A 27,822-nucleotide genomic window follows, 5' to 3' on the forward strand; every position below is an offset into this window, starting at 1 on the left:
AGCGGCTGAAATCGACGAGTATACCTTTAAAGGTTATCCATGGTTGAACTCGATGCAAGCTTCTGTTTGTTTTTAATACATTTTTGCGTCAAGATTGAAATAGAGGTGGTGAATTTATGGTAGAAGGTGGTAGTTTAAGGCGGTCGAGCTAATGATATTAGGATGAAGAAGGTGCATATGCAATTCTGGGTGAAAAGGGCATGGTATTATCGCTCAAAGATTTTTGAGTGAGGAAAAATGATAATGTAGTATGGGACTCATGTATAAAATTTTGATTTAATTCTAAAACTAAGAGAACAGGTCTAATAAAAGCCTCACGCACCCAAATGCAACGGAAACACACTTAACTTGCCATGTCAATATGAGGTGTTTACTTGATACACTTAATAGTCACTTGAAGTGTTTAAATGGTAAAGGGGCCAGTTGAGGTACCTGTTTGATCGTTGAACACAATTTAAAGGGGTCATTTATGTATTTCACCTAAAAACAATCTAGAGCCATGGGATATCTAACAATCCTATTGTATTCTTCAATTGAATTGACTAATTAATTTATTTGTTTTTTGGTTGACAAGGTTAATATTGCTTATAAGAATCAGTGTTTTAAAAGGCGTTCCTGGGGCGAGCCCTGGGGTGAGGCGTACCAAAAACGCCCCGAGACGATGATGGGGGGCGAAAGTCCTGTAAGGCGTACGCCTAGAAGTTCAAGGCGTACGACCGGGCGAGTTTTTTGGTTGAGGCGAGGTTTTCGGTTGAGGCGTAAGCCCAAGAGACATCTTTTTAAAAAGGAAGTAAAAACATTAAATTTAAAAGCAAACTTTTTAATATTGCTAAAAGCCTTAAATTAGAAGTCTTTCCTAATTCTTTCCGCTAGTCTGCCTCTACCAAGAGCAATGATTTGTTATTTTTTTTGCAACAGAAAACTTCATTCTTCTCCGTAAGTCAAATTCAACAGGTTTGTTCCTTCCTCCATGTAAAAACTTTATTATTTTAAACTCATTACTTTATATTTCACTGTTAGTTTGTAAATATGTAAGTAATTAGTTTTTTAAGTTCAGTGCTTCTCTTGCTCTCTTTCAAAATATAATATGGGATTATATGTATGCGTGCTTTTATATGTATTGATTAGATTCATATATAATTTTACTTATTTATTTGGGATTTATAATTTTATTAGATAATATGGGATTTCACTTATATATAATTATTTGGGATTTATATGTAATTTCACTTATATAATTTCACTTTATTTGAGACTTCTATATAATTTCATTAGATTATATATATATATATATATATATATATATATATCACTTATTTATAGTTTTTATTAAATTTTTAATGCAATTTTACCTATTTAATAATATTTTTTATAATTATATTATTTTATAAAATATTACAAAATTAAATACCCATGGGGCTTACGCCCCGTGCCTCGGGGCTTACGCCCCGCTGAGGCATATGTAAAACGCCTCGCCTTACGCCCGCGCCTTTTAAAACACTGATAAGAATCTATCGAGTTCTTACACGGCTATTCAATCTAACCTAACACCTATATGTCAATAGAGATAGGATCAACAAGAATGCATTCGTAATTCCCGTATAATAACCAAGCAACGCAATTAGCATGTGTGTATCCTAACCGCAAAGTTATTCCCCGATGCCTAGGTTCAAGAACCTGCTATACCCAATTCTATGTGCAATCTAGAATTTTCACTTTCGAGTTCAATTCTAGATTCGTAGATAGTATTCAATTGGTGATCAAGTAATCAAATAATTAAGCACAAGATTGAAAAAATAAACCAATACAATAAACTACAAAATCAAAATCAATATCAGAATTCAGAATAACAATAGTCATGAAAGAACCACAACCCTAGGACGTGAAGTTTAGCTCCACATAGACATGGTAGCCAAATAATAATTCATACAGAGAAACATAAAAATTACTAAGTTTGGTGGAAGAAAAGATGAATCGGCCTCCACGGCGGCTGTGTGCTTTTCCTTTGTCAAAAGTTGTGTAAATTTTTTGTTTAATGACTATTTATAGGTGTAGGAAAAATGCCTAAATGAAATAACCAAGGCCAAGATTAAAAAAGAGACAAACTAACTTAGAAATCGGATCCACGTGTCGCCATGCGGAACGCGCGAAGCACTTCGCACCAGGTTGTGCGTGGCACGCTTAAACGCGAGAAGATAATCTCACGTCGCCTAACTTCTGCTCAGCTTTGATTCACTTTGTTGGTAGAACAACAACTATGACAGTTCCTCCGGTGTTTGCAAATGAAGCTTTTTGGGCAGACATCTTAGGAATTTTTTTCCTGGTAAAATTTTAGATTGTAATATTAGTACTCTTAACCACAACTCAGGGGTTAATTCATACCCGAAAACAATGCACTTGTTTAGATATAGTTGACTTTTATATATATACACACACTCATCCAGTTTAACCAAAAAAAAAAAAAGATTCACTTTGTTGCTTAGCTGCCATACTTTGATTTACTTTCTCGTTCTTTTCTTCTCTTTTCAATTGTCTTCTTTTATAACATTAAACTTTAATCCTTGCTCAATAATTAAATAATCATGAACATATTCTTGTAGTGTATAAAATACACATTAAATCTCTATTTTGCTTCCAATTTCATCTCCAAAGTACCTACACATAAAATAAACTCAATTAAGCACAAACATAGTATAATTTAGCATTAAAATACTAAAACGTAAGGTAAGTAATGCACTAAAAATATATAATTATAGCAAACATTAAAAAGCAACAAGGTAAGGGATCTTATTGAGTTTTCTAATGGTGTAAAAGCCATTTGATGTAAATGGGTCTTCAAAACTAAAAGAGACTCATTAGGCAACATAGAAAGATATTAGGCATGATTCGTTGCTAAAGGATTCATTCAGAAAGAAGGAATCGATTATACAAAGATCTTTTCCCCTATACCTAAGAGGGATTCCGTACGCATCATGTTAGCAATTAATAGCCCATTTTGACTTAGAATTGCAACGGGTGTGAAAATCGCATTTCTCAATAGCGATCTTGAGGAAAAACTTTATATGAAATAACATGAAGGCTTCTCCTCTAGTAATGGCAAGCACTTAGTATGCAAGCTAAAGAAATTCATATATGGATCGAAGCAAGCCTCTCGTTAGTGGTATTTAATTTTTTTTTGATGTTATCTCTTTATTGAGAATATTATGGATCAATGTATATATCATAAGATCAATGGGAGTAAAATTTATTTTCTAATTCTATGTGTGGGCTAATATTCATTTTGCGGTCAATGATAAGGGAATGCCATATGAGGTGAAATAATTTTTCTCTCCAAATTTTGATATAAACGATATGAGTGATGCATATTATGTCATTGACATTAAGATGCATCCAGATAAGATCAAGGTATTTTATTTTTATCTCAAGAAACCTATATCAACAAAGTTTTAGAGATGTTTCAGATGGAGGATTGTTCGCCAAGTTTAGCTCCCATAGTGAAGGATGACAATTTTAATTTGAACCAGTGTCTGAAGAATGACCTTGAGAGGGAACAAATGAAGAACATTCAATATACTTCTGTTGTTGGGAGCTTGAGATATGCATAGTTTGTACTAGACCTGATATTGCATTTGTTGTTAGAATATTGCAAAGATATCAGAGTAATCAAAGTATTGACTATTGGAGAACTGAAAGGAAAGTCTTAAGATAGATTCAAGGGACAAAAGACTACATGATTATGTAGAAACCATCTGATAATTTAGAAGTGATTGACTACTCTAATTCATACTTTGCTGGCTGCATTGATTAACGCAAATCAATATCATGATACAATTTTATGTTGACTGGTAGAGCTATATCTTGGAGGAGTGCTAAACAGACTCTAACTGCTACTTCCACTATGAAAGCTGAGTTTGTTTCTTATTTTGAGGCTACCTCACATGGTGTATGGTTGACGAGTTTTATTTCTGGTATAGAATTGTCGACTCTATCTCTAGGCCATTTGAGGATATATTGTGACATTTATTTGATGTCTTTATTTGCTAAGAATATCAAAAGTGGATGTCGAAGCAAAGCATATCGGCATTAAGTATCTGGCCATAAGAGAATGTGTTAAAGATAAGAAAGTGGTCATTGAATACGTTAACACTGAATTAATGTTAGCTGATCTTTAACTAGAGATATTCTACAACGGAAATTTAAAGATTATGTTGTTATGGGACTTGGTTCCACGATATAATTTTTTTGTTGTCAGAACGAATATTATTGATACTTTATTCTGTATGACATTTCTCATATTTGTTATTCATTCAGTAATTTTGAGAAATATCACTAAAGTATGGACTTAGAATAAATATTGAATTTATTCCTTAAGAAATTTAGGGTGCATTGTAGAGGCATAATACATTGTGATACATGGAAGATACTACTCCCTCTTAGAGGATTATCACCCTGATTGTTGTATTATTATTCTCCTTAAAGCATACTTCGGGAATTAATTATATGGACAAAGTGGGAGAATGTTAGTAACATTCTGTAATGAATGCTTAAGATGATTTGTTTAATTTGAACAAGTTAAAACTTTTTCTCCCCATTATGAACCTGCCATCGTTGAATATTGAATTGCCCAGAAATTGCTGTCTATTTTATAACTGCTATGAGATATTGTTGATGGAAGAACACTATCAATAGTGTAGATCCGATAAAGGTCCTTAAGCACATACTTTCTTCTGAGCTCCATATCATTTAGAGTGAAGTTTGAGTGCTTAGAAGACTCACCGGTAGAAAACCCGCCGCCGACAATGATGACTTTGAACAATGGCCGGATGTATATTGATCTGTCTATTCCGCTACATTTTGCTCTAACAACTTTAACTATATATAGCAAGTTTTAGTAATGCTCAAATAACTCCAGGTAGCAAAAATCAAATTCAAGTTCAAGAGCTCGAGCTTCAAGTTATTAACGTTCTTCAACAGTGACTGGCAGCTAAGGTGGGCAAGAAATTCAAATAGGGACTACGTCGAGTAATGTTTTCCCTAAGTGTAGTCCAATATAATTATTTTTTAAAAAAGAATTAGTTTATAAACTTAACAGATTGAAAAAAATAAATTGAAGTAGTTTCAGCCGGCCGATAAACAATTTTATTTCTAAGCATTGGTTGTAGGCTTAAAATTTATCTATAACAAGAAAAATTGTTAAAATTTATCCTAAATTTCGATTTATCTTAAATTTTTTATTCATTTATCCTTTGATACGTGAAAGCCAAAAAATAAATAAGAAATGCCCAATATTATTAATTTTGACTATTATTTGGAGCCACATAAACAAATGAGTGATTCAAATATATTCTTAAACTATAAACTGGTTTAGGCAGAATGGCCTAAATGGCACCTATACTTGTGTCACTTTGTTATGCCGGTCCTCCTACTTCACTTTTTTTCATCCAGACACTTCAACTTGTTCAAAATCTATATTTTAAACCCCTCTGACCGTTGACCAAGTACATGTGGCAAAATAATGGTTAAGCTGGACAAAGTGGGTGTAATTCACGCGAATAATGAGCGTGACTATGAATATTTTGAACCAAAAATAATTAAAATAAAAAGAAAAAATCATTAAAATAAGAACAAAAAATAAATAAGTAAAAAAAAAAGAAAAAAATATTCTGTTCCTTCATTTTCGGTCCCCCCCCCCCCCTCCTCCTGTTTCTTCTTCTTCTTCCCACCCCCCACCCTCCAGTTTCTTCTTCTTCTTCCCCACTCCCCCTCCCCCCAACAAACCCCCTCGTTCCTCCCCTTCTGTTTCTTCTTCTTCTTCCCCACTCCCACCCCCCACCCCCCAAAACAACGCCTCCTCCTTTTTCGTTCCCTTCCCCATGTACGTTTCTTCTTCTTCTTCTTCCACACCCCCCCCCCCCCCATACAGGAAGCTACATTATATTTTAGTTATGTTTTCCTCATTTTCTGTTAACTTTGTAACACTGTTTATTATGTTTTCATTAATTTTGGCATTTTCTAGCAAGAAGAAATTTGTGAATTTTAGGGAAAAGAGATGAGATGGAGGCATTGATTTCCTTTTTTTTTCTTTAAAAAAATAGTATATAATAAGTGTTTTTAGTAGATAAAATATAAAAAATGACGTGGAATATGATGTGTCACCCACGTCAAGCAAGTGAGATACACACACGGTCAGAGGGGTTTAAAATATAGATTTTGAACAAGTTGAAGTGTCTGGATGAAAAAAATGAAATAGGAAAACCGGCATGACAAAGTGACACAAGTATAGGTGCCATTTAGGCCATTCTGCCATTCGTTTATACACTCTTGGTAATAATTTAATGTATACCTATCAATTATAAAAAATTGGGCAAATATACTCTAAATAATCGAAAAAAGTCTAAATATACACTTGAATAATTATTATAGTACATATCCGACAAATCACAAATGTCAGGTTATATTAGGACCTTTTAGGGTGCACGTGATTTTATTCTTTTTTTGCTTCAATCTCACTCTTTTACCACATCCGCTCCCAACACAAACAATCCTCCCTCTCTCGCTCACACTCACAACCCTTAATCTTCTCTTCTCTGCAAATCTAGGGTTTCGATCTCCTTTTCTTTTGCGACTACGAGTACTTCTGCTGCTTCATTAATGGAGTTTGGAGGTGATAGAAAAAGAGGAAGGCCACATGGCCCTATGAATGGCAATGGTACTTTTAAGAAATCTAAGCAAGGTACTTATTATCTTTCTTTTTCTTGCTAAATACCTTTTGCATTTCATCCTCTTTTTTTCTAATCTTTGTTTACTTGCATATTGTTGGCTTCGTTACTTGTTATCTATACGTGCTGTCAATCTAGGGTTTTGCTAATTTTACTTCTCCCTTTTTTTTGGAATTTAATATATATCAATTTTTGTTGACATTTTATCCTTTTCTCGTTGTCTATATTTGCGTCTGTTTTTGTGTTTTTTAATTCTGAAACAAGTAATGGTGTGGATTAATAGGGTTGTTTTCGACTCATGTATTTTATGGTTGTGGTGATTGAAAATTTCTAAGTAGTGGTCGCAAAGAGAGTTACATCAAAGTGTAAAGTTTGAATAGTTAAATGAATTAAGTTTTGAAAGTTTTTTAAATGTCTAACTTCTTAGCCATGAAAGAGTGTCTTATAAAGTATATTCCCACAAGTGGGGAGTGTCTTATAAAGTATTATAGTTAAAATCGTTTACAGTCACCCATGGTGTGGCTTAGTGGTCACTGAGGTGGATGCAAATTGCAACGGAGAAAAAATAGGTGATTTCTGGTGGGAGGTAGCAGACACCTGGTGGAATAGTCAAGACTCGTGTAAACTGGCCCGAACACCACAATTTTTAAAAAAAGAAAAAGAAAAATTGTTTACAGTAGAGGGAACAATTGTCATGTAAAACTTGCTAAGTTAAATCTGAAATAAATGGTAGTAAAATAGTTTATCATGATCAAGCTGAATTTTTTGTTTTCTTGTGAGAAAGGGAGGAGAACCTAATTCCTTCTTGCGTTTCTCTTTTGTTTTTTATACCTCCAAGAAGATAGGTTTTAGTATTTGCTTCTATGTCTTCAGAAATTTTTGCTGGAGTACCTCTAAATTGTGGAAGTTATTTGTAAAACAGGGTCTGGTAGACATTCTCCGATAAAAAAAAGGGTCTGTTAGATGATATGTACATTGTATATGACTTTGAATTTTCTTGTGGCCAAGTTTGTCCTGGTAAATTGCCGTGAACTATATACTCTATATTCACCTCTAAAAGAATTAGAGTTTGAAGAGTTCAAGTGTAAGTTGTTCTGTTTCTAAAAAAAAGAACTTACCAAAAAAGTGCAAGTTCTTTTTTCCGGAGAAAGATAAAACCTGGTTATACTTTAAAGGTTTACGAGACAAACTTAAGGATTTAGTTTAATTTGTAATGGTTTTCATCATTCTCCTTGGTTTTATATTGATCAGAAAAAGTTGTATTTTGCTGATAATGTAAAAGAGTGATAATAGATGTCTTTCAAATAGATGGATAATATCACAAATTTAACTGGAAAACAATTGATTAATGTTATGCAACAGAACTGGAGTCAATTCCAACTGGTATAGGAAGCAAATTGAAGCCGTGCACAAAGTTTTTCAGGTTACAATCTTAACTCATCTAAAATAAGTACTTTAAGTGTAGTTTATTATATTTCTAACTTCTTAAATTTTAATCAAGGGTATTTATGTAGTTATTCCAATAATTCAAATCCTTTTCGGACTAATGGATTGGTCATCCAAGGTTATGTTACAGGGATAATAATAAGTTGAAAACAGTTGTTGAATAACGTTGGACTAACAACTTGTTCAGAGTTTATAATCAAAAAAGCTGATCAGCGGGAGGAAAACTTCCACTGCCTTTATAAGCCAGTATAATGACTCTGCTACACTCAATCATGTTGGCATGTAATATATGCAGTGCAAACTTAGCTATATAATTTTGTGAGAACCTTTGGTGAGTCACATCTGGTAGTAATATTGCGATGATGCGGCAGATAGATGAATTGGTCTTTCATATGCCGATTATTAGGCTGTTCTCTCCTCCTAAGTGACTTTTCTTGACATTGAACAATTCTGTAGTTTGCAATCAAATTGATATGTTGGTACTTCAAGGGTTTGGGTGGGCCGGGAGTGTTATATTGGTATTTTTAGAATAGCTAAGCATCTGGATCTGAGAAGTCTCTTCAAGCAATCTAAGTTATAGTTTGCCTAATCTCTTTTCAAGCAATCTAAGTTGTATTTTTTGCTTCTCCTATTCTCTAATGTGTGACGTGAACCTAATCTTTCTGCATAAAATAGGCTTCTGGGTGGTTGTGATGATCTAGCTGTTATGTGGGAAGATTTTGCATTGGTTAGTCTCATTGATGAATTAGGCAAATGTTGTTGCATGAGGTGATTTTATAAAGTCAATTTGTACTTTAAGGATCAACGCGTGAAGGCTAAAAATTAAAAAGAAGGAGAAAGCACAATGTCTGGAAAATTATTGAATTTGCACAACACAGTGCCATTTATACACACTTGTCCTCTGCTAGCGGCCTTCCCACTCCATTATGCTAATTTGTTCGTTCTGAACTTTCTCCTCTTGGCCTACTAGGTCTCAATTGCTTAATGGATCCCGGTTCTTGGAATGTTTCTGGCTAACTAGTTAAGAGAACTATTTCTTCTTCAGAGTTTTATGAATGGATGGGTAACCTCAAAGGAAAAACATTTTCTTTGGTTTCACTGTAACTTGTATAAGATTTGTTTGACACCAAGATATACCATCCAAAGTAATGTGATCCCTACTTGTTGGTTGGAGATAAATAAATTCATTGGTTAACTTGGTTCTTTTGATGTACCTATTTCTATCTACAAGATGAGGCGTGATATATCTCTATTGGTAGTATAATGCACCATTCAGTTTTTGGCCTTTTGTGTAAATTCACAAAAGGACATTCCTTTTTTTTTATTTTATTGATCAGTTATTTTTGAGATGGAGAGGAACTCAAAATGATGAGATCACTACATACATATTAACACATAGTTCGAGACGTCATATAAGATACCGAAGCCCCAAGGGTTTAGTTCAAGTAGCAAAGGTTGAGGGATTTGTGATTTAGGTCACATGTTCGAGCCCTGCGCCATGCGAACTAAGCCTGGTTTTTAGGTGGAGAAGGGTAGAGGGGCGAGCCCATTATCCCCATGTTTTGAAGGCTACTGTTGGCCCAAAGGGTTTGCCTTAGACGGATCACATATTTCTCCGTCATAAAAAAAAAGAAAAAGAAAAAAATAGCCTAAGTACAAAGATTAGAGCATATGTTCAGTGCTCCTTGATGAGTCAAGTTACTAGAAAAAATCATGTGGACTGAAGAAAAGTTTGAAGAAAGGATTAAGGGGTGCTCTGTGTTTTTTGAGATCTATGGTTTATGTTAAGAGGCATTAAGTTAATTGTGCAGGATGAATGTGATTTCAGATGTATTTATATGGTTAAGCCTTAAATGAGATTATGAGGTTAAAATAGTTATCATAGATTTTATTGGTCAAAGGTGTACTTTTGGTTGGAGGCTATGGTCATGTTTGATCACAGATGGCCTTTTTTAAATGATAGCATGAACTGTGGTTTTCCTAAATTTGTAATGTTTTAGGAAAGCTCCATTGATATAATCTTGCTGGTATACATAGTAATGCCTAATTCGAGAATTACGTCATATACAATGGCGAACTACACGGTTTGGCGCATATGTTCAGTTCTCCTTGATGAGTCAAGTTACTAGAAGAAATCATGTGGACTGAAGAAATGTTTTAAGATTAGGATAGGATGCTGCTCTGTTTATATTAAGAGGTACTAAAGTTAATTGTGCAAGAGATTGTGAGGTCAGAGTCGTCAGACATATCTATATGGTTAAGCCATGTAATGTGATCATGAGGTTAAAATAGTTATCAAAGATTTTGTTGGTCAAATGTCTATTTTTGGTTGGAGGCTATATTCATGTTGGGTTATAGATGCCCTTTTTCTAATGGTAGCATGCACTGCATCATTAGAAGAGTGTCATTGATATAATCTTGCTGATAATTCACCTTACATATCAAAAAGGTTATAATTTGCTGATAATTTTTTTGTTCTCTCTTCTTTATCAAAAAAAAGAAAAATTGTTGCTTTAAAAATAGTACCTGTGAAATCTCTATCTGCATGTTTGGATGTAACACCGTTGGTCAGAGCAGCAGTTTTAGTTGAAGTTGTCGCTGGTGAGAAACAACTTTCATTTTGCTTAGTTGTCATAGCCTGTTTTGCTGTAAGAGTCAACCAACCATCCTACGTAGATTCTTTCAAAAGCTAAAATATTAGTCTGATTTGATTCTAGGGTCTTCTACCTATGTGGCTGTTTCTCTGTTGGAAAAAAGGGTTATGATTGCCTTCGTTTAGACTTTAGAGATAGAAAAGAGCCCTAAACTTCCAGTTGTCATTGTACTAGTAAGTCATAATGCAGAGGTCTGGGATCCATTTTATGTTTAAATCAGGAAAGGTTGGTTGTTACATATGATGCCTCTGAAGATTGAAGAGTATAACACAGAGTCATATAACTAGTGGAGTTTTATGAAGTTATACATAATTGGTTATATTGCATATATGCTATGATTGCAAGTTTGCAGCAATTTTATGAGCTTAAAGCCTTTGTTTGAAGGCACAAGAAATCTGAAAAGATGTTTAGGGTGGATGATTAAGTAGGACACAGGTTAGTTTAGCTGGTAACTTGAAACAGAACTTTGATTGATAGTTTGAGATTCTGCTTTTGCTATGGAGCTGGTTAAAGCATAGATGAAAGTGGATATAATAGTTGGATTTACTTGTATGATTAGAGGGTGGTCTAAAAGAGCTTCAGAAGTGTCCCTACTTTATCAGTGACTAAATTGAGACAGAAGTAATAAGCTCTGGCTTTTTCTCTGCTACAGGCACCAAACTGTGAGAAGAATTTACTGGTGCCTTGTTTTGGGCCTATTGAAGAGTACATGTTTGACATGAACCAGGTACCACGTTTCAATATATTTCTTCTGTGGCTGTTTTGGTGAATTGTGCTATGTGCAGAGAAATTCCCTTCAGTCATCTTGATAAGAAAGATTCCAGATGCATATTATTTTTGAAGGAGAATATTACCAAATTCTTCTGGTTAGATGATTGTTATTCTCATTCAGTAAATTGTGAAGGGGTAGGAAATTCAAACTTGAAGTTGTCCGTATAGGTAAAGTGCATGGTTGATATCTTTCATCAAACGATAGGAAGGACCTCATTTTTTTCTAGTTGGCTGATTGTGTATAAGATGTTTGGTTGCTTCATAGCTATACACTTTGTATCTTTGTATTTGTTGAACTGTTAGGAATAGAAAAATCAGTAGATGCAGTTTTGAATCTTGCCATTGAGCATGTTTTCTCTGATTCTGTTTTAACTGTAACTTCATGATCTTGGAGATCATCTGACAATTGCGAAGAGTCAATTGTAGTATTCTGAAAATGAATGTTTGATGGTTATGACATTTCTCTCTGTAGATGCTAGATATGATCACACCGTAATTGGTCTTTAAACTTTATTCACTTATGTGGCAATGCTGGGGAAGTAGTGAAATGGCATTTTAGATCTTCAAGTCCTCTTTTATCCCCTTTTTGGTGCATTATAATGCCATGATTGATATCTGGGAAAACCTTTTCTTTCGAGTCTTATCAGGTATTTTTGTTGTTTGAAGAATTTACCTTGCAACTAAAAGTTTGTACGCAGACTTTTCCACCTTAATTTTCTTTCAATTCAGTTATTTAGACCAAAAGTCGAATAGAAAGAAGCAGCCTGGTGTATTGTCAGCTAACATAAAATTTTCGGTTGACTTTAGATCCTTTTTTCCGGGCCTGGGGGGTTGGTGAAGTAGGATCTTTCAACTGAAAGGCAGTGAAGAAATATCTAGTGTGCGCCGAAGAGAAGCTTGCATACAATTATCATTTTATTGAAATAAGAATCCCTGCCTTCTTTTCCGTTACTTCGTTATTTTTTTCATATAAGTTATCTTCTCATGACACTTGTTAAGTGATTCCCTTCAGATGCCTTAGAATTGATGGGTGTATTCAAAAGATAGAAACGTCACCAGTTTCTTCTAGTCGGCTGATTGTGTATAAAATGTTTGGTTGCTTCATAGCAATAAGCTCTGTATCTTGCTTTGTTGAACAGGTTGTGCATAGAGAAGAAAAATAGGTAATCTTTTGTGGTGCAATTCTGGAACTTGCTACTGAGAATCTGACAAGTGACTTACGAAACGAATAAAAAGAATCTGACAAGTCCGAAGAGTCAATTTTGGACAATCTGAAACCAAACATCTGACTATATGTTACATATGATATGATTGCACTCAAAAGTTTGGTATTTAAATTTAATTTACAGTTGCGTAGTAACTCTGAGAATGGGAATGAAATGACGTTTTCGATATTCAATTCCTCATTCTACTTATTAAAAAAAAGATATTCAATTCCCCCCTCCGTGGTGCATAAGGCATACCATGATACCATAGTGGGAAACCTTCTCCATTGAGTAGTCTTAGAATTGCTATGTTGTTCTTATTTGAGGAATTTCCCCTCCAACTGGAGTTTGTACCATTGATCTCAATTTCCTTGTAGTTCAGTTATTTAAAGCAAAAGTCGAGTGGAATTGGACAGGCTGTGCTTGTAACACGAAATTGACATTCTTCTGTCATTTTTGAATACTTTATGAATGTTGGAACTATAACAAGAAGTGGTTTGGATGATCATAAAAGGAAGTGTTTGGTGATATGTATGAGAGAATTAGATTGTTATGAATTATGGGTGAGGAATTCTTAGATCTTAAACACTAACTTCATTGTATCCGAGGTTTATACATTGTCTTTCCCAAGTTGAAAGTTTTTATTTAGTTGGACGAATAATCAGTATGATCTGTGTTGATCTCTGATACTTAGATGTGGATTTGTGGAGAAAAGTGCAACATTGAGGGTAACATTTTCCTGGAAATTTGTAAACCAGCTTATGGTTAGAAAAGTAGTATACATCTGCTTTGCTGTTCTATTCCATTCTGAAATTGTGGTCATGATCGCTCAACGCACCGGAGATTACATTTCTCTTGCTACACTCGCAGACTATTATAATAGTTTATAAAATCTGTATGGTTATTTCACGTAGTAATACATTTACTGGAGACTTGGAATGAGGACGCATTCATACTTCATAGGTACTATGTGAAGATGCGACAGTTATGTGATAGTGGTGGAAAAAGACCATATACGTGATGATTGGCATTTTGCTGTACTGGTGTCAATGAATCACTGTTGCTTTTGGTTCATGGGTAGAGATTTGTCTCAAGGAATAAATTTCGGATGTTGGCTCTTAAGTCTCGTTTTCCTTTGAGGTGATATGAACAGAGGATCTTCAAGGAGATGAGATGTCAGTGAGAAAATTTCAATGCTCTTGTCGCAAAGTGTTTTCTTTTCTTATGCAGGGGACACCTGAGCCATTTAATTTATACCAAGATGATTTATGTTATGATTTTTTGGCTGCCTGTGGATGTTGGTCGCTATACGAAGATGATTAGTTTCTAATTTTAGCTGCCATTGTATGTTGATGGTCTTTTAACTGTAAAGTCTGTGGTGGGAGGTTCTGAATTGGTTTGGAATACAGTGGTTATGCTGAGTTCAGTAAAGGGGGCATTGCATAGCTGGAGTTTCAAAAGGAGAAAGAGAAGACCCAGGGCATGTAGCCCCATTAGCTCTGATGTTTGTTGTGTAGAAGAAGAGGAATAGGACAACGTGTGAAGGGGTTGATAGTGAGTTTGCACAGATGAGGGGTAGCCTCTTGTTTCTAGTTTCTTTTTGGTGCACCCATGAGGTCCTTGTTCGTATAGACGAGTAGGTGACATTTGTACGGAACCATATTTTGGTGTAGGTTTCTCTACTTCTTGGTATACTACTTGTATACGGTGTTTCACCTGAGGACTGAACATTAATAAAATTCTTTACCTTGTAAAAAAAAATGTAAAGTCTGTTTTAACTTTTATGAAAAGAAAAAATCCTTATCCATTTGAGAGAAGTTTCCAAAGGAAACAAAAACTCTTTGTCCCCAATTATTTTTGTTTTGGTTGTGGTGATTTATATTAGGTTTAGCCTAAGCTTTTCGAGCATTTAGATATGAGGATTGTCCTTTCTTCATCCTTTAAGCTGTAAAATAATTTTGATGAAATAAGATTCTTCATTGCAGGCATCATGAAGATGCAAAGCTACAAAAAAGATGAGTTAGCTCCCTTACGACAAAAAACCTTATTCTGCTCAGGGAGCTAACCACAAAGACAAAACTAAACACATAACTGGGCTAAGCTAGAGTAAGCGAGCCAATGAAGTCTAGGAGGGGAACTACATTATTTACAAGGATTAGAGAGCTCCAACTAAATAGGTGCACAAGGCATTTGGCTTTGAGAGTATGGATAGGAGTTGAAATGCCATCAAACCATCTGCGATTCCTTTCTTGCCAAAGCCACCAAAAAATCTTGTTGGGATCAACTTCCCAATGTTCCAACCTTCCACTGCCTCCCTGATGCCCCAAGCTGTAAAATATTTTTAATAGGCTAAAGTTTGACCGGTCCTTAAACGATGTCATGAGAAAGTGACTAACTATATTTTGAGATATCATCTTTCTGCTAGGCAAATTGCTAGAAGATTTGTGCTCAGTTTATTTTAGTATTTTGTATTTCTTGTCAAAATCTTGTGCAGAAGTGAATATGCAATGTGTGGATTTCAAGAAATATGTGAGCATGTTACTTTACAATTAATTGGTTCTTGTCTAGTAAAAAGACATGCTTGATCACTTTTTGGTTCATGTGAAATTACCCTGTTTTTGATTCCTATCAACTTTCTTTCCTGTTGATAAGCAAGTGTTGGGCAATTTTAAAAAATGACATGCAAAAGAGCTCTAGGGACTCGTAATTTTGAGTAGTAATGTGCAGTTAACATCGTAGACGAGTCCTGCAATGTGTTGTTCTTTGTGTTTCTTAATGTATCAGATTTTGAATTTTGGAGATTTTAGTTGGATATCATGTTCTTTTATGATAACAAAGAGGTTTTGTAGAGTGTTTTTGCTTGTCAAACGCCTTAATCAAGAAATTAAAAGATCGAGCCATATTCAAGATATGTGAAGAAACTGGGAGCTGCTGTATGACTTAGGCTTTCACTGTTATTGATCTTCTTGCTGATAAACTTGAGTCTAATGGTTCATGATGGCAACTTTGTTTTTCCAACTTAATAGATGAATTAATGTATTAATTTGATTCTTCTGCAGTACTTCGGGATGCCCATTTGGGGAAGGATGCCACTTCTTGCATTATGTGCCTGGAGGCCTTAAAGCTGTAACTCAAATGCTTGGCAGCAACCCAGCTCTTCCAGCAGCTTCTAGAAATTCAATAGCTCCACTGTCTTTCCCTGATGGATCATCTCCTCCAGCTGTTAAGACTCGTCTCTGCAACAAATTCAACACCGCCGAAGGTTGCAAATTTGGTGACAAATGTAATTTTGCCCATGGTGAGTGGGAGCTCGGCAAGCCAATGGCTCCATTGCATGAGGAGTCCCGTGGTATGTTCCAGACTCATGGAAGGTATGGTAGTCGACCAGAGACAACTCCTGCAGGCTTTGGCGCAGCTGCCAGCTTTGGGTCTTCTGCTACTGCTAAGATCAGTGTAGATGCCTCTCTTGCCGGACCTATTATTGGAAAAGGTGGTGTCAACTCAAAGCAAATAAGCCGTGTGACTGGAGCCAAATTTTCCATTAGGGATCATGAGTTGGATCCTAACTTGAGGAATATAGAACTTGAAGGTACAATTGATCAGATTGGACAAGCCAGTCAAATGGTTCGTGAGCTTATTCAGAGCGTTACAGCAAAATCTGGGGCACCCCTGATGAAGAATCCCAGCTCCACTGCAACAAGCAACTTTAAAACAAAAATTTGTGAGAACTTTGCTAAAGGGTCGTGCACTTTTGGAGAAAGGTGCCACTTTGCACATGGAGAAGAAGAATTGCGTAGATCAGGTCCATGAGCTTTGCAGTATTTACTATTAGGGGGTATTATCTTTTTGGCTGTTATCTGTTTTTATCTGGGTTTCTGAAAATACTAGATAGGTGTTTTTGCCATTCGGCGTCTCTTGGATTTTGAGGCTTGTAGTTAGATCTTTAATGTGCTGCTTTCTCATGACTTGTTGCCTTTATCTTGTTTGCTGTTCTTTTAATCATAACCTAGTTACTGTTATTGATATGGAATTGTAGTATGTTTTGCTGGAACGTGGAACAATGTGCGCTTTGTGTATGTTTCTTTTGCGTACATTAACCCAGAGGGACAGACTGCTGGAAAATTGGGTCAACCACTTGGTTAAGATTTTTTTCTTGGTCAAGTTCTAATCCTTTGTTTTACAGTTGAACTGTTTGCTAAATTAATAGTTCAGAAATTCAGGAGACCTAATCCTGAATTTCTAATTAGCAGCTCAAATATTTGGGATACTAAGTTGTGAATTCCAAATGAGCAATTCAAAAATTCAGGATACTAATCTTGAAGTTTGGGTGACTTGCTTAATCTTTAAATACATTGAAAATTGTGAATAGATTGTAAACGTGCTTAAAAGTGGCTAATGGTGCGCTCTTCCATTTAATAGTACTCTTTATTGAAAGAAAATTGGAAAACATAATAAAAGTCTTTCATAATAGGTATTTAAAAGCATTTATTTATTTAAATAATGCTTATATGATACTGAGTTTATGTATCATGTTTCTGTAATTGACACTAAAATGTACTTTTTTGGATAATTGGTCAACTAGAACTGTTTCTAAAACTGATAAAGAAACACATCTCAAATGATTCAGTCAACCACTAATTATTACGTACCTATCTAAAATACTTCTCTAAAAATGTCTTTTTACAAAAACGTTTTCTTAAAATAAAACGATTTTAAAAGTTTGACCAAATAGGCAATAAGAGTCGATCTTTACTATTTTGCTAACCATTAAAAAGAACACCATTTGCAGGGCAATAAGGAAATTCGATAGGGAATATGCGGTCCTTCCGTCATTTGTGGTAAGTGTAGAAAATTATTTAAAAGGGTCTTTTCATCGCTCTCTTTTTTTTTTTTTTTTTTTGTGACTGAATTTTTCATTTCTAATGTGTTCTTTCAAACATCATAAGATAGATTTAAACATCTCTCAGGTTGTATGCTTATAAAGATTTTTTTAATATCTCTTTTATCGTCTCTAACTCTATAAAAAAGCGACAAAGAAGACTTACATGCCAATATTATGCCAAGATAAGAGAATTGATAGCGTTTAGGGTCGTTTGGTAAGCGGACTAAGTTATTCCGGGATAATAATCTTATGATTATAATTAATGGATTATTTTATCTCACATGGAAGGTGAGATAAAATAATTTCAAGTTTGATGGGATAAGGTGAGATAAGGTGGTATATTCAGTATTAAGTCTGAGATTAAATTTATACCATATTTAATTGATGGTATAAATTTAATCCCTTACCTTATTCCACCTTATCTCGCGTACCAAAGGAACCTAGAGTCGGATAGGATGAGGTGGTAATGTTCAAACCTCACAAAAGAAGTATTGTTACTTGTTAATTGTTATAACTGTGACATAATAGTATCTATTATCCGGGTAAAAAATTTAATTTAATTTAATTTAAGGTTAAGTGTGATACGATAATTAACAGAAGCACAAAAAATAAAATAACGCATATAACTCAGGGATCAAAATTACCTACTGGTAAATCATTTCATAGTCACTAATATGATGGAACAAATTTACCAAATTTCAAATCCTAAATTATCCATTCAGAGTTTATTTGGTTGGAATTTGATAATTGACAAAGTGAAACCTTAAGAAAGAAATGAGATTGAAAGAAAGGTGGATTTTCCGGCTAAATTCAGCCGGAAATCTCGAACTTGACAAATCTTTTATGGTTCCGGCAACCAGCTATATGGACAAATCACCGGCAAATTTGTTCTCCGGCGGCGTACAGAGAAACATCTCGAACCTGTTTGAGCTCAATCTCTCTTACAATCACTTCTCCGGCGAAATTCCGGCGAGTCTCCGGTGGGCTTCACCAACTTCACTATCTTCAGCTTGAATGGTCTAGAAGAAGTGAAAAAAGAAATTAGGTTCTATGCACCGAGTATTTACACAATCAGGTAACTGAAGATAGTCTATTTAATAGCAATAATAAGAATAAATGATAAGTAATTTGCTATAACGTAACTGAAATCATTACCGTGTATATTTCTCATTTTGTTTCAATGCACACTTACTATATTTAGAAATTATTTTATTTTAAAGTTCTTATTTTACGAGATGATATAGAGCCACATAAATGCGTATGAATTATTTTAGACATCAGTTTCAAAAATGTTTAATTCTTTTTTTAATTTTGTGTCCAATCAAATTTCTACGGGGAGGAAAAATTTGTGTGATGGATTGAAATGAATATTGTCAGTTACTTTGGTAGAATTTACCAAGAACTGACAAAACGAATAAAATATACATAAAGGAAGGAGCAGATACACTTTCTTCAATTAAAGAATTACTGGAATGGTGAGCAAGTCTTTGTTAAACCGTGTGATAAGTCAACCAAAGACTTATAACAGTAATAAAGAAGATAGTGCCTTAAATTGCAACTGAACACAATTTCCCTACATCTGCAAACTTCTTTCACATTCATCTTCAATGGCTTCTACTTCTTCATCCACTCAAAATTGGAAGAATGATGTTTTCTTGAGTTTTAGAGGTGAAGATACTCGTAAAACTTTTGTGGGTCATCTCTACTATGCTCTAAAACATAAAGGGATTCATACTTTCAAAGATGTTAGGTTGGAGAGAGGAAAGTCCATTTCACCTGAACTTGTGAAAGCTATTGAACAATCAAGATTTGCTATTGTTGTATTTTCTAAGAACTATGCATCCTCCACTTGGTGCTTGGATGAACTTGTAAAGATCATGAAATGCAAGAAAGAATTAGGACAAACTGTGATACCCATATTCTATGACGTAGATCCATCGGATGTGAGTAAGCAAAGTGGAACTTTTGCTGAATCATTTGCTAGACATGAGGAAAATTTGAGAGATGATTTGGAGAAGGTGCAATCTTGGAGGGATGCATTTGGTGAGGCAGGCAAAACAGCAGGATATGATTTACCAAATGGCTACGACGGGTACAAGGCTCTCTTTCATTTTCCTTCTTATTCTCTGAATCGTTTTAGCATAACAAAATTCATCTCAGTCAACTATACTTTAATCCCAATAGTTGGGGTTGTCTAGACTCTTCACTATTCAGGGGATTCATAGAAAATTCACACTCAAGAAAATATTTCTGTAGTTTATCCAGTATACTGAAGATATGTTCTCAGTCAGGAATATTAATAAGTTCTTGGGAAATCAAGGTAAGAGCTTAGTTCATCATTGACTAAACGATAGCCTCAAAGATATGTTTGAACAGCTTAGAGAAGCTAAAAGTAGTTATACTATCCTCATGCAATTTAAAAGAGAAAATAAAAGGTAGGGCTGAAAAAATAAAAATATGCTGCTTTGTGTGTTCGAGTACCACAATGGTTGAGGATATGGGTTATTGTCTCCTTATATGGATCTGGCAATCCTTACTTCATGAGCTAGTTTTGCGGTTAAGTTAGGCCTAAGATCCATTTTCTTGACATGTTTTTTAGAGCCAAACCCATCTCTATTCTTGGTTTACCCAATTTTATGGCCCTCACGTTATGTTGTCCATCCTCCAAATGTTTAGTTCTGGACGTGTGAAGGGAGTTAGAATCCCACATTATTTTTCAATATGAGTTATTGTCGTCTTCATTTAATGAGTTAACTTTTGGGGTTAAGTTAGACATAATGTCCATTTTTTAGTGATGGTCGTTTCCCAAAGATATATCTCTAAATGAAGAAAAAAAGGTAAATGAGAAAAATAAGGAACCAACCATTAACTGGGAGAGAAATTGTGAGAAGTATAGCACAGAAAAGTTTCATTAATTATGTCTAAAGTGTTTTACAATATCCTTTTTATATAGATTACATAATAATAGATATTTATTTCCCAATGTGGGACATTATACATTATTAACTATCTAGTACTCCCCCTCAAGCCGGTGCATATAAAATCATATGTACCGAGCTTGTTACAGATGTAACTAATACGAGAACCAGTAAGGGACTTGGTGAAAATATCTGCAAGATGATCATTCGACTTCACAAACTTTGTAACAATATCTACTGAGAGTATCTTTTCTCAATCCTCTCATGGAATACCGGATTTGACGCAATATGAAGAGCAACTTGATTATCACACGCCAGTTCTATCCGGCTGATTTTTTGGAACTTCAATTCCTTAAGCAACTGCTTGATCCAAACTAGCTCACATTTTGCCATGGCTCGATATGCTGCCTTTGGGCTAGATCGAGCAACTATATTCTGTTTCTTGCTTTTCCAAGAGACCAAATTACCTCTGACTGCAACATAATATCCAGACGTAGAATGTCTATCAGAAGATGATCCTACCCAATCAGCATCTGCGTACCCAATAATCTGCTCATGGCTTCGATCCTCGAATAGTAATCCTTTGCTTGGAGCTGACTTTATATACCAAAGAATGCGAACAGTTGCATCCTAGTGACTGTTACAGGGAGAATCCATAAACTGACTTGCAATACTCACAGGAAAAGAAATGTCAGGTCTAGTCACTATGAGGTAATTCAATTTTCCAACAGACCGCCTATATCTCCAAGATCGCTAAGAGACTCCCCCTGTCCTAGCAGAAGCTTAGCATTCGGATCCATAAAAGTGTAAACAGGTGTGCAGCCTATCATTCCTGTCTCCTCAACAATGTCTAAGGCATACTTCCGCTGTGAAATAACAACACCTGAGCTAGACTGAGCAACCTCAATACCTAAAAAATACTTTAATCTGCCCAGATCTTTAGTCTAGAAGTGTTGAAAGAGATGCTGCTTCAGATTAGTAATACCATCCTGATCATTGCCAGTAATAACAATATCATCAACATAAACCACCAGATAAATACACAGATTCAGAGCAGAATGCTGATAAAACACAGAGTGATCAGCTTCACTATGAGTCATGCCGAATTCATGAATAAGTGGTCGGAACTTACCAAACTAAGCTCGAGGAGACTGTTTCAAACCATGGAGTGACCTGCGCAATCGGCATACAAGACCACTAGACTCCCCCTGAGCAACAATACCTGGTGGTTGCTCCATATAAACTTCTTCCTCAAGATCACCGTGGAGAAAAACATTCTTAATGTCTAACTGATAAAGAGGCCAATGACGAACATCAACCATGGACAAAAAGAGGCGAACAGATGCTACTTTAGCCACGAGAGAGAAAATATTACTATAATCAAGTCCAAATATCTGAGTGTATCCATTTGCAACAAAACGAGTCTTAAGCCGATCAACCTGGCCAGCCGGGCTGACTTTGACTGCATAACCCAATGACAACCAACAATAGACTTACCTGAAAGAAGAGGAACAAGCTCCCAAGTACCACTCTCATGTAAAGCAGACATCTCGTCAACCATAGTCTGTCGCAATCCTGGATGAGATAGTGCCTCACCTCTAGACTTAGGGATGAAAGTAGTGGACAAAGATGATACAAAAGCGTAATAGGGTGATGACAGACGATGTAACTTAAACCGATATAATGTGGACTAGGATTAAGGGGTCGTTTGGTAGGAGTTATTAGAAAAAACAATGCAACATTAGCTTTGTGCATTACTAATCCCTCTCTTGGTATATTTTCTCAACCTATGTATAACTGATACTTGTATCAGTTATACATCCTATTTGGTATTATCTTATGTATAACTAATACATAGCAAACCATAGTATTAACAATGCAAGGGTTTTTAATATTTGCATAAACATGGTTAAAGACATAATTGCCCCTCAAATCCCTTAAAACCTATTGCCAATACTTTCCGCCATATTTTGTAATTGACATGTTGACTACATATGATCGTTATTTCAGTTTACTATTTTAATACTGACGGAAAGTATTTAAAAACATCTTGTGTTTGTTTAGTAAATGAAAAATATTTTCTGAAAAAATTATGTACTAAAGATTAATAATAATATTAGCAAATGGAATAGTGTAAAAGAACCCACTATTTGCTCCCCTATAGAAAACAATTGGCTTTAAAGAGAGTAAAAAATCTTGAGGGTAATAAAACTGTTGCAATAAACATAGTGTACAGAGTTAAAGAATGTGGAGGGTATTTTTGTAAATAATCAATTCTTTGCAATGCCTTAATACACCAAAAAACAGTGAATAAAAAATAATCTCAGCGTAATTAGTCCTAGCATTACTAATCCCAGCATTACTAATACACCCTATTCAGCGTTTCTTATACCTCCTACCAAACGACCCCTAAGTATGATCGTACACCTTTTCAGAGTGCAATTGGTGGACCAGGAGGAGACAAGTCCGCAATAGCTGCAGAATCTGATGCATGACGTGAATTATCTAGGCCTGATGCTGAACGTGGACGACGATGATAAGTCAAGAGTGGTGGCCTTGTGGCTGGGGATGTAGGAGGAGCAACTGTAGACTCCTCAAAAGTCTGTATAGGTAGTAGTGGTTGTAGTGGTGCTGTGGATGTAGATTCCTCACAAGTAGGTACAGTAAGACCTCAGATATATTAAGATGATCAGAAGAAGTAAAATAAGGTTGAGACTCAAAAAATGTGACATCGACTGACATAAGATACCTAAGAAGATCAGGTGAGTAGCAGCGATACTTCTTTTGAACCCGAGAATAACCAAGGAAGACACACTTAGGAGCTAACTTATCTTTTCAATGAGCTAAGTTGTGAACAACACATGTACTCCCAAAAACACGAGGAGAAAGAGAGTATAAGGTTGACTTAGGGAACAATGCTGAATGTGAAATCTGATTTTGAATAGTAGATGAAGGCATCTGATTAATCAAGTAACAAGCTGTAAGAATTGCATCGCCCCAAAAATGCAGCGGAACATGGACTAAATGAGAAGTGTGCAAGCAGTTTCAATGAGATGCCTATTCTTTCTCTGTGCTACCTCATTTTGCCGAGGGGTATACAGATAAGATATTTGATGGATAATTCCTTGAGAGGTCATAAACTGCTGAAACTGAGAGTATAAGTATTCTAAAGCATTATCACTACGAAAAGTGCGAATAGAAACACCAAATTAATTTTTAATTTCAGCACAAAATTCTGGATGAAAGAAAACAACTCAGAACGATCTTTCATTAGAAAAATCCAAGTACATCTTGAGTAATCATCAATGAATCTAACAAAATAATGAAATTCTAGGGTTGAACTGACTCTACTAGGATCCCATATAGCAGAATGAACTAAAGAAAAAATAGACTTTGAACAACTCTCAGCACGACGCGAAAAGGTGGCTGGGGTATGTTTCCCAAGTTAACACAACTCACAATCTGATATAGACAAACTAGGCACCATCTTTTGAAGCTTGGATAAACTCGAATGTCCTAAACGTCTGTGAATTAGATCTGGAGGATCTGTACCTGGACATGCTGTGGAGGGATTGGGTAAGTTAAGATAGTAAAGGCCTTGTGATTCATGCCATGTACCAATTGTCTGTGTCGTACTGCGGTCCTGCATAATAAAGGAATCATTAATAAAATATATACCACAGTGGAGGGCATGAGTCGAACGACTAACAGATGCAAGATTAAAAGGATAAACAGGGACATAAAGAATAGAATCTAAAGTGACAGAGGATAAAGGATTAGCTTGTCCTACTCCTTTTGCTTTTGTTTGGACTCCTTTGGCTAAAGTAACATTGGAAAGAGACTGATCATAAACAATATTTGACAAAACTAACCTATTACCAGAAATATGATCAGAGGCGCCTGAGTCCATGACCCACGGTCCAAGAGTAATAAGCTGGGAAACACAAGCAAAGGAATTACCAGCAACAGAGGTATCAGTCTGAGCAACAAAGGCTACTTGTGGAGGTGTTTGTTTACTTGCTCGATACTGAAGTAACTCATTATATTCTTCTTCAGTTAAAGAAAAACCCTGGTTACCTGTAGTATCGGTTTGAGCAACATGGGCATTTTTAGGCGGTCGACCGTGCAAAGAGTAACACACCTCACAAGTGTGTCCGAGCTTATTACAATAAGAACACTTGGGTCGAGATCTTCCAAAATGACCTCATCCCCGTCTATTCTCCATAGTCTGAGATATCTGATTTTCCATTGTCTGAGATGCGAGAATAGAGGAGTCAACAGTTGGTGGTGACACTACTGTGTGACTGGGTGGCATAGCAAGGCGAAGAAATCGAGAGAATAGTTCATCAATTGTAGGAACTGAAGGATTAGCCAAAATTTGGTCAGGCACCGAGTCAAGGTCATTAGGCAGTCCAACAAGTGTAAGAACTAGAAACATCTTCTATCGTTGCTCTTGTTGTTTTTCAACACTAGCAGTGACTGATATCAACTTCTCAAATTCCTCCATAACTTCCTGCACTTGTCCCAAGTAGGTAGACATCCAATGCTTGTTTCTTTAAATTTGTCACCCGAGATATCACCTCATAAAAACGAGATATGTGATTAGTGTATAAAATACTAGCCTTCGACCAAACTGAAAAACATGTCTGAAATGGACGAAACAAAGGCATCATCTTGGAATTAATCGATCGCCAAACTACATAATTGAGCATTACTTTTATCCCAGAGTGCTTTGGCCTTTTCGTCTCCATCACTAGTCTTCTTGGTTAGGTGATCTTGAACACCTTGACCCTTGCACCACAACTCAACAAAAGAAGCCCAAGTTAAGTAGTTTGAACTTCCCATTAAGGGTTCCAAAGTAATCATCAAACTTGAATTTCTAGAACCCGTGCTTTTAGAATCAAAAATATTAAGTCCCAAAGACATTGTTGGACCAAATAGCACAGACAATCAAGAACAATAAAAAAACTCACACGAACAGTGAAGAAAAAATATTGTATCTTGCCGGAAACTGAACAGTCGCCGGAAAATAAAAAGTTTGTCGGAATTTGATGTAACTTAGATGGGACTTGAAATAGTCTCGCGAGCAAGCTGTCCAAAAGGAGTTTTGTCAGAAACTGGCCAGAAGGCAGCTCACGCGCCAACGCGTGAGGAGATCTTGCCGGAAATTTTCCCCTTTTGGTCGGCGTGTGTGGGCGTGTGTGTGTGTGGGGGGGGGGGGGGTATTTTTCCGCGGGGTTTGCCTGGGTTTGGTTGCCGCAAGGTGGAGGACCCTGTTGTGGTGTTGGTTTTAGCACAACATTGATGGAAATGTAGGTGACACAATAATAGCCCTAGAAGTCACCGAAAACTGACACATGGCGACTGTCCGGCGGAGTTTTCTTTCCCGGATGTTTCTCACTAACGCTTTGATACCATGTGCGGAGTATAGCATGGAAAAGTTTCATTAATTATGTCTAAAGTGTTTTACAATGACCTATTTATATACGGTGATTACATAATAAAAGATATCTATTTTCCGATGCGGGACATTATACATTACTAACTATTTGGCAGAAACCAAAGGGAGTATGTGAACAGGGAGAGATGACATATGATTGAGCTCATTACTTTCTGATTGTCATGGTCCCAAAAGGATTAGAAATACTAAATCTATTACATAATTTCCACACAAAATTTTGTTTCATGGTTTTGAATGGACTAGGAATACTAAGACGTATCAATCATGCACTCTGTTTGTGAAGCCTCGTTTCAAGTTGTTTTTGCAATTGCTTGTACAGGTATGAATCTAATTGCATCCAGCATGTTGTTGAAGACATACTGGGTAAATTGTGTCAAGTTACTTCAACCATTGATAATGATTTAGTCGGGATGGAATCTCGAGTGCGTGAAGTAAGTTCATTACTAAGAATGGAAACACCTGATGTTCGTTTTATTGGAATTTGGGGGATGGGCGGCATTGGTAAGACAACAATTGCAAGCGCTGTATTTGGCAAATATTCTGGCCTATTTGAAGGTGTTTGTTTTCTTGATAATGTTGCAGAAATGCAAAGGACATTTGGACTGCAATACTTGCAAGGTGTTCTCCTCTCAAAAATCCTAAAGGTAAGCTTAACTATTACAAGTGTATATGAAGGCATGGAAATCATAAAGAAGAGGTTGCGCTCAATGAAGGTTTTGATCATTCTTGATGATGTAAATCAAAAAGACCAATTAGAAATGTTAGTTGGACGGCATGATTGGTTTGGTAGTGGTAGTAGAATTTTGATTACAACAAGAGATAAACATTTGTTAGATAATCATATGGTGGATGAAGTGTATTCTGTGAACTTGATGACTCTTAATGAAGCTATTGAGCTATTTAGCCTACATGCCTTTAAGCAAAGAATTCCTAAGAAAGACTTTGAGGAGCTTTCAAATCAAGTTGTACATTGTGCCGGTTTGCTCCCTTTAGCTCTGAAAGTTTTAGGTTCATTTCTCTATGGATTAGACAGGAGGCATTGGACATCGTCATGGGAAAGGCTGAAGGATCTGCCAAATGATGAAATTCTTGCTAAGCTTAAGATAAGTTTTGAAGGACTGGGGCATGTTGATCAGAGACTCTTTCTAGATATTGCATGCTTTTATAGAGGAAAATTGAGGAGTTATGTAGAGGAAATACTTGAGAGCTGTGGTATCGGATCTACAATAAGAATAAAAGTCTTAATTGAAAAGTCTCTCTTATTTATCTCACCATATGACACAATTGAAATGCATGATTTGATACAAGAAATGGCCTGGCACATCGTGAGTCAAGATGACTCACGAAGGAGTAGAATATGGCTTCCTGAGGACATCGAGGATTTGTTTACTGGAAATTTGGTAAGATATGTCATTATCTCATTCATAAGAACTGTATTGCCATCATCCACTTTTAGGTTATTTGTGCGGATTTCTTGTTCTTTTTCTTTTCTTTTTTCAATTATTCTGCAACATAGAATGGCGTTCTATTTTGCTTTGTCATTTGTGTTGATCATATCACTTTTTAATATTTTATATCATTTTGTGGTTAGTTAAATGAATGAGATCAATTTTGTTATTCAACAAATGTATAATGGGTACAATAGTCTTGTGTTTCAAATGTTGTTTCCTCATGATTTTTAACTAAATAAATCATTTTGATACACTGACACACACACACACACGCACAGAGAGAGAGGGGGGGGGGGGGGGTAGGGAGGGAGGGAG

General features: G+C 35.8%; 2 protein-coding genes and 1 long non-coding RNA gene across 5 annotated transcripts in view; 2 read left to right on the forward strand and 1 right to left on the reverse strand.

The window, feature by feature from the left end:
- Positions 6,473–16,873, forward strand: LOC109229794 (zinc finger CCCH domain-containing protein 14-like). The gene is made up of 3 exons (XM_019395348.1): positions 6,473–6,733; positions 8,082–8,142; positions 15,855–16,873. Exons 1-3 carry the CDS (start codon positions 6,652–6,654, stop codon positions 16,603–16,605), a joined length of 894 nt encoding a protein of 297 aa, XP_019250893.1. The 5' UTR covers positions 6,473–6,651; the 3' UTR covers positions 16,606–16,873.
- Positions 18,305–19,008, reverse strand: LOC109229817. The gene is made up of 2 exons (XR_002068603.1): positions 18,833–19,008; positions 18,305–18,696 (listed from the first exon to the last, which is right to left on the reverse strand). It is a non-coding gene; the product is annotated as an uncharacterized LOC109229817 (long non-coding RNA).
- LOC109229800 (TMV resistance protein N-like) overlaps positions 18,666–27,822 on the forward strand; it is a 12,484-nt gene continuing 3,327 nt past the window's right edge. The window contains exons 1-3 of one of the 3 annotated variants that reach the window (XM_019395363.1): positions 18,666–18,752; positions 19,610–19,769; positions 26,376–27,456. In XM_019395363.1, coding sequence (XP_019250908.1) covers positions 18,728–18,752; positions 19,610–19,769; positions 26,376–27,456 — 1,266 coding nt within the window. In that variant the 5' untranslated portion in view covers positions 18,666–18,727. Of the gene's footprint in view, positions 18,753–19,200; positions 19,770–26,375; positions 27,457–27,822 lie in introns of those variants that run through there. The other 2 variants (XM_019395359.1, XM_019395354.1) reach the window with 2 other exon arrangements.

Source organism: Nicotiana attenuata, chromosome 1 (genome assembly GCF_001879085.1).
Source record: "Nicotiana attenuata strain UT chromosome 1, NIATTr2, whole genome shotgun sequence".
Taxonomy (NCBI): Eukaryota; Viridiplantae; Streptophyta; class Magnoliopsida; order Solanales; family Solanaceae; genus Nicotiana; species Nicotiana attenuata.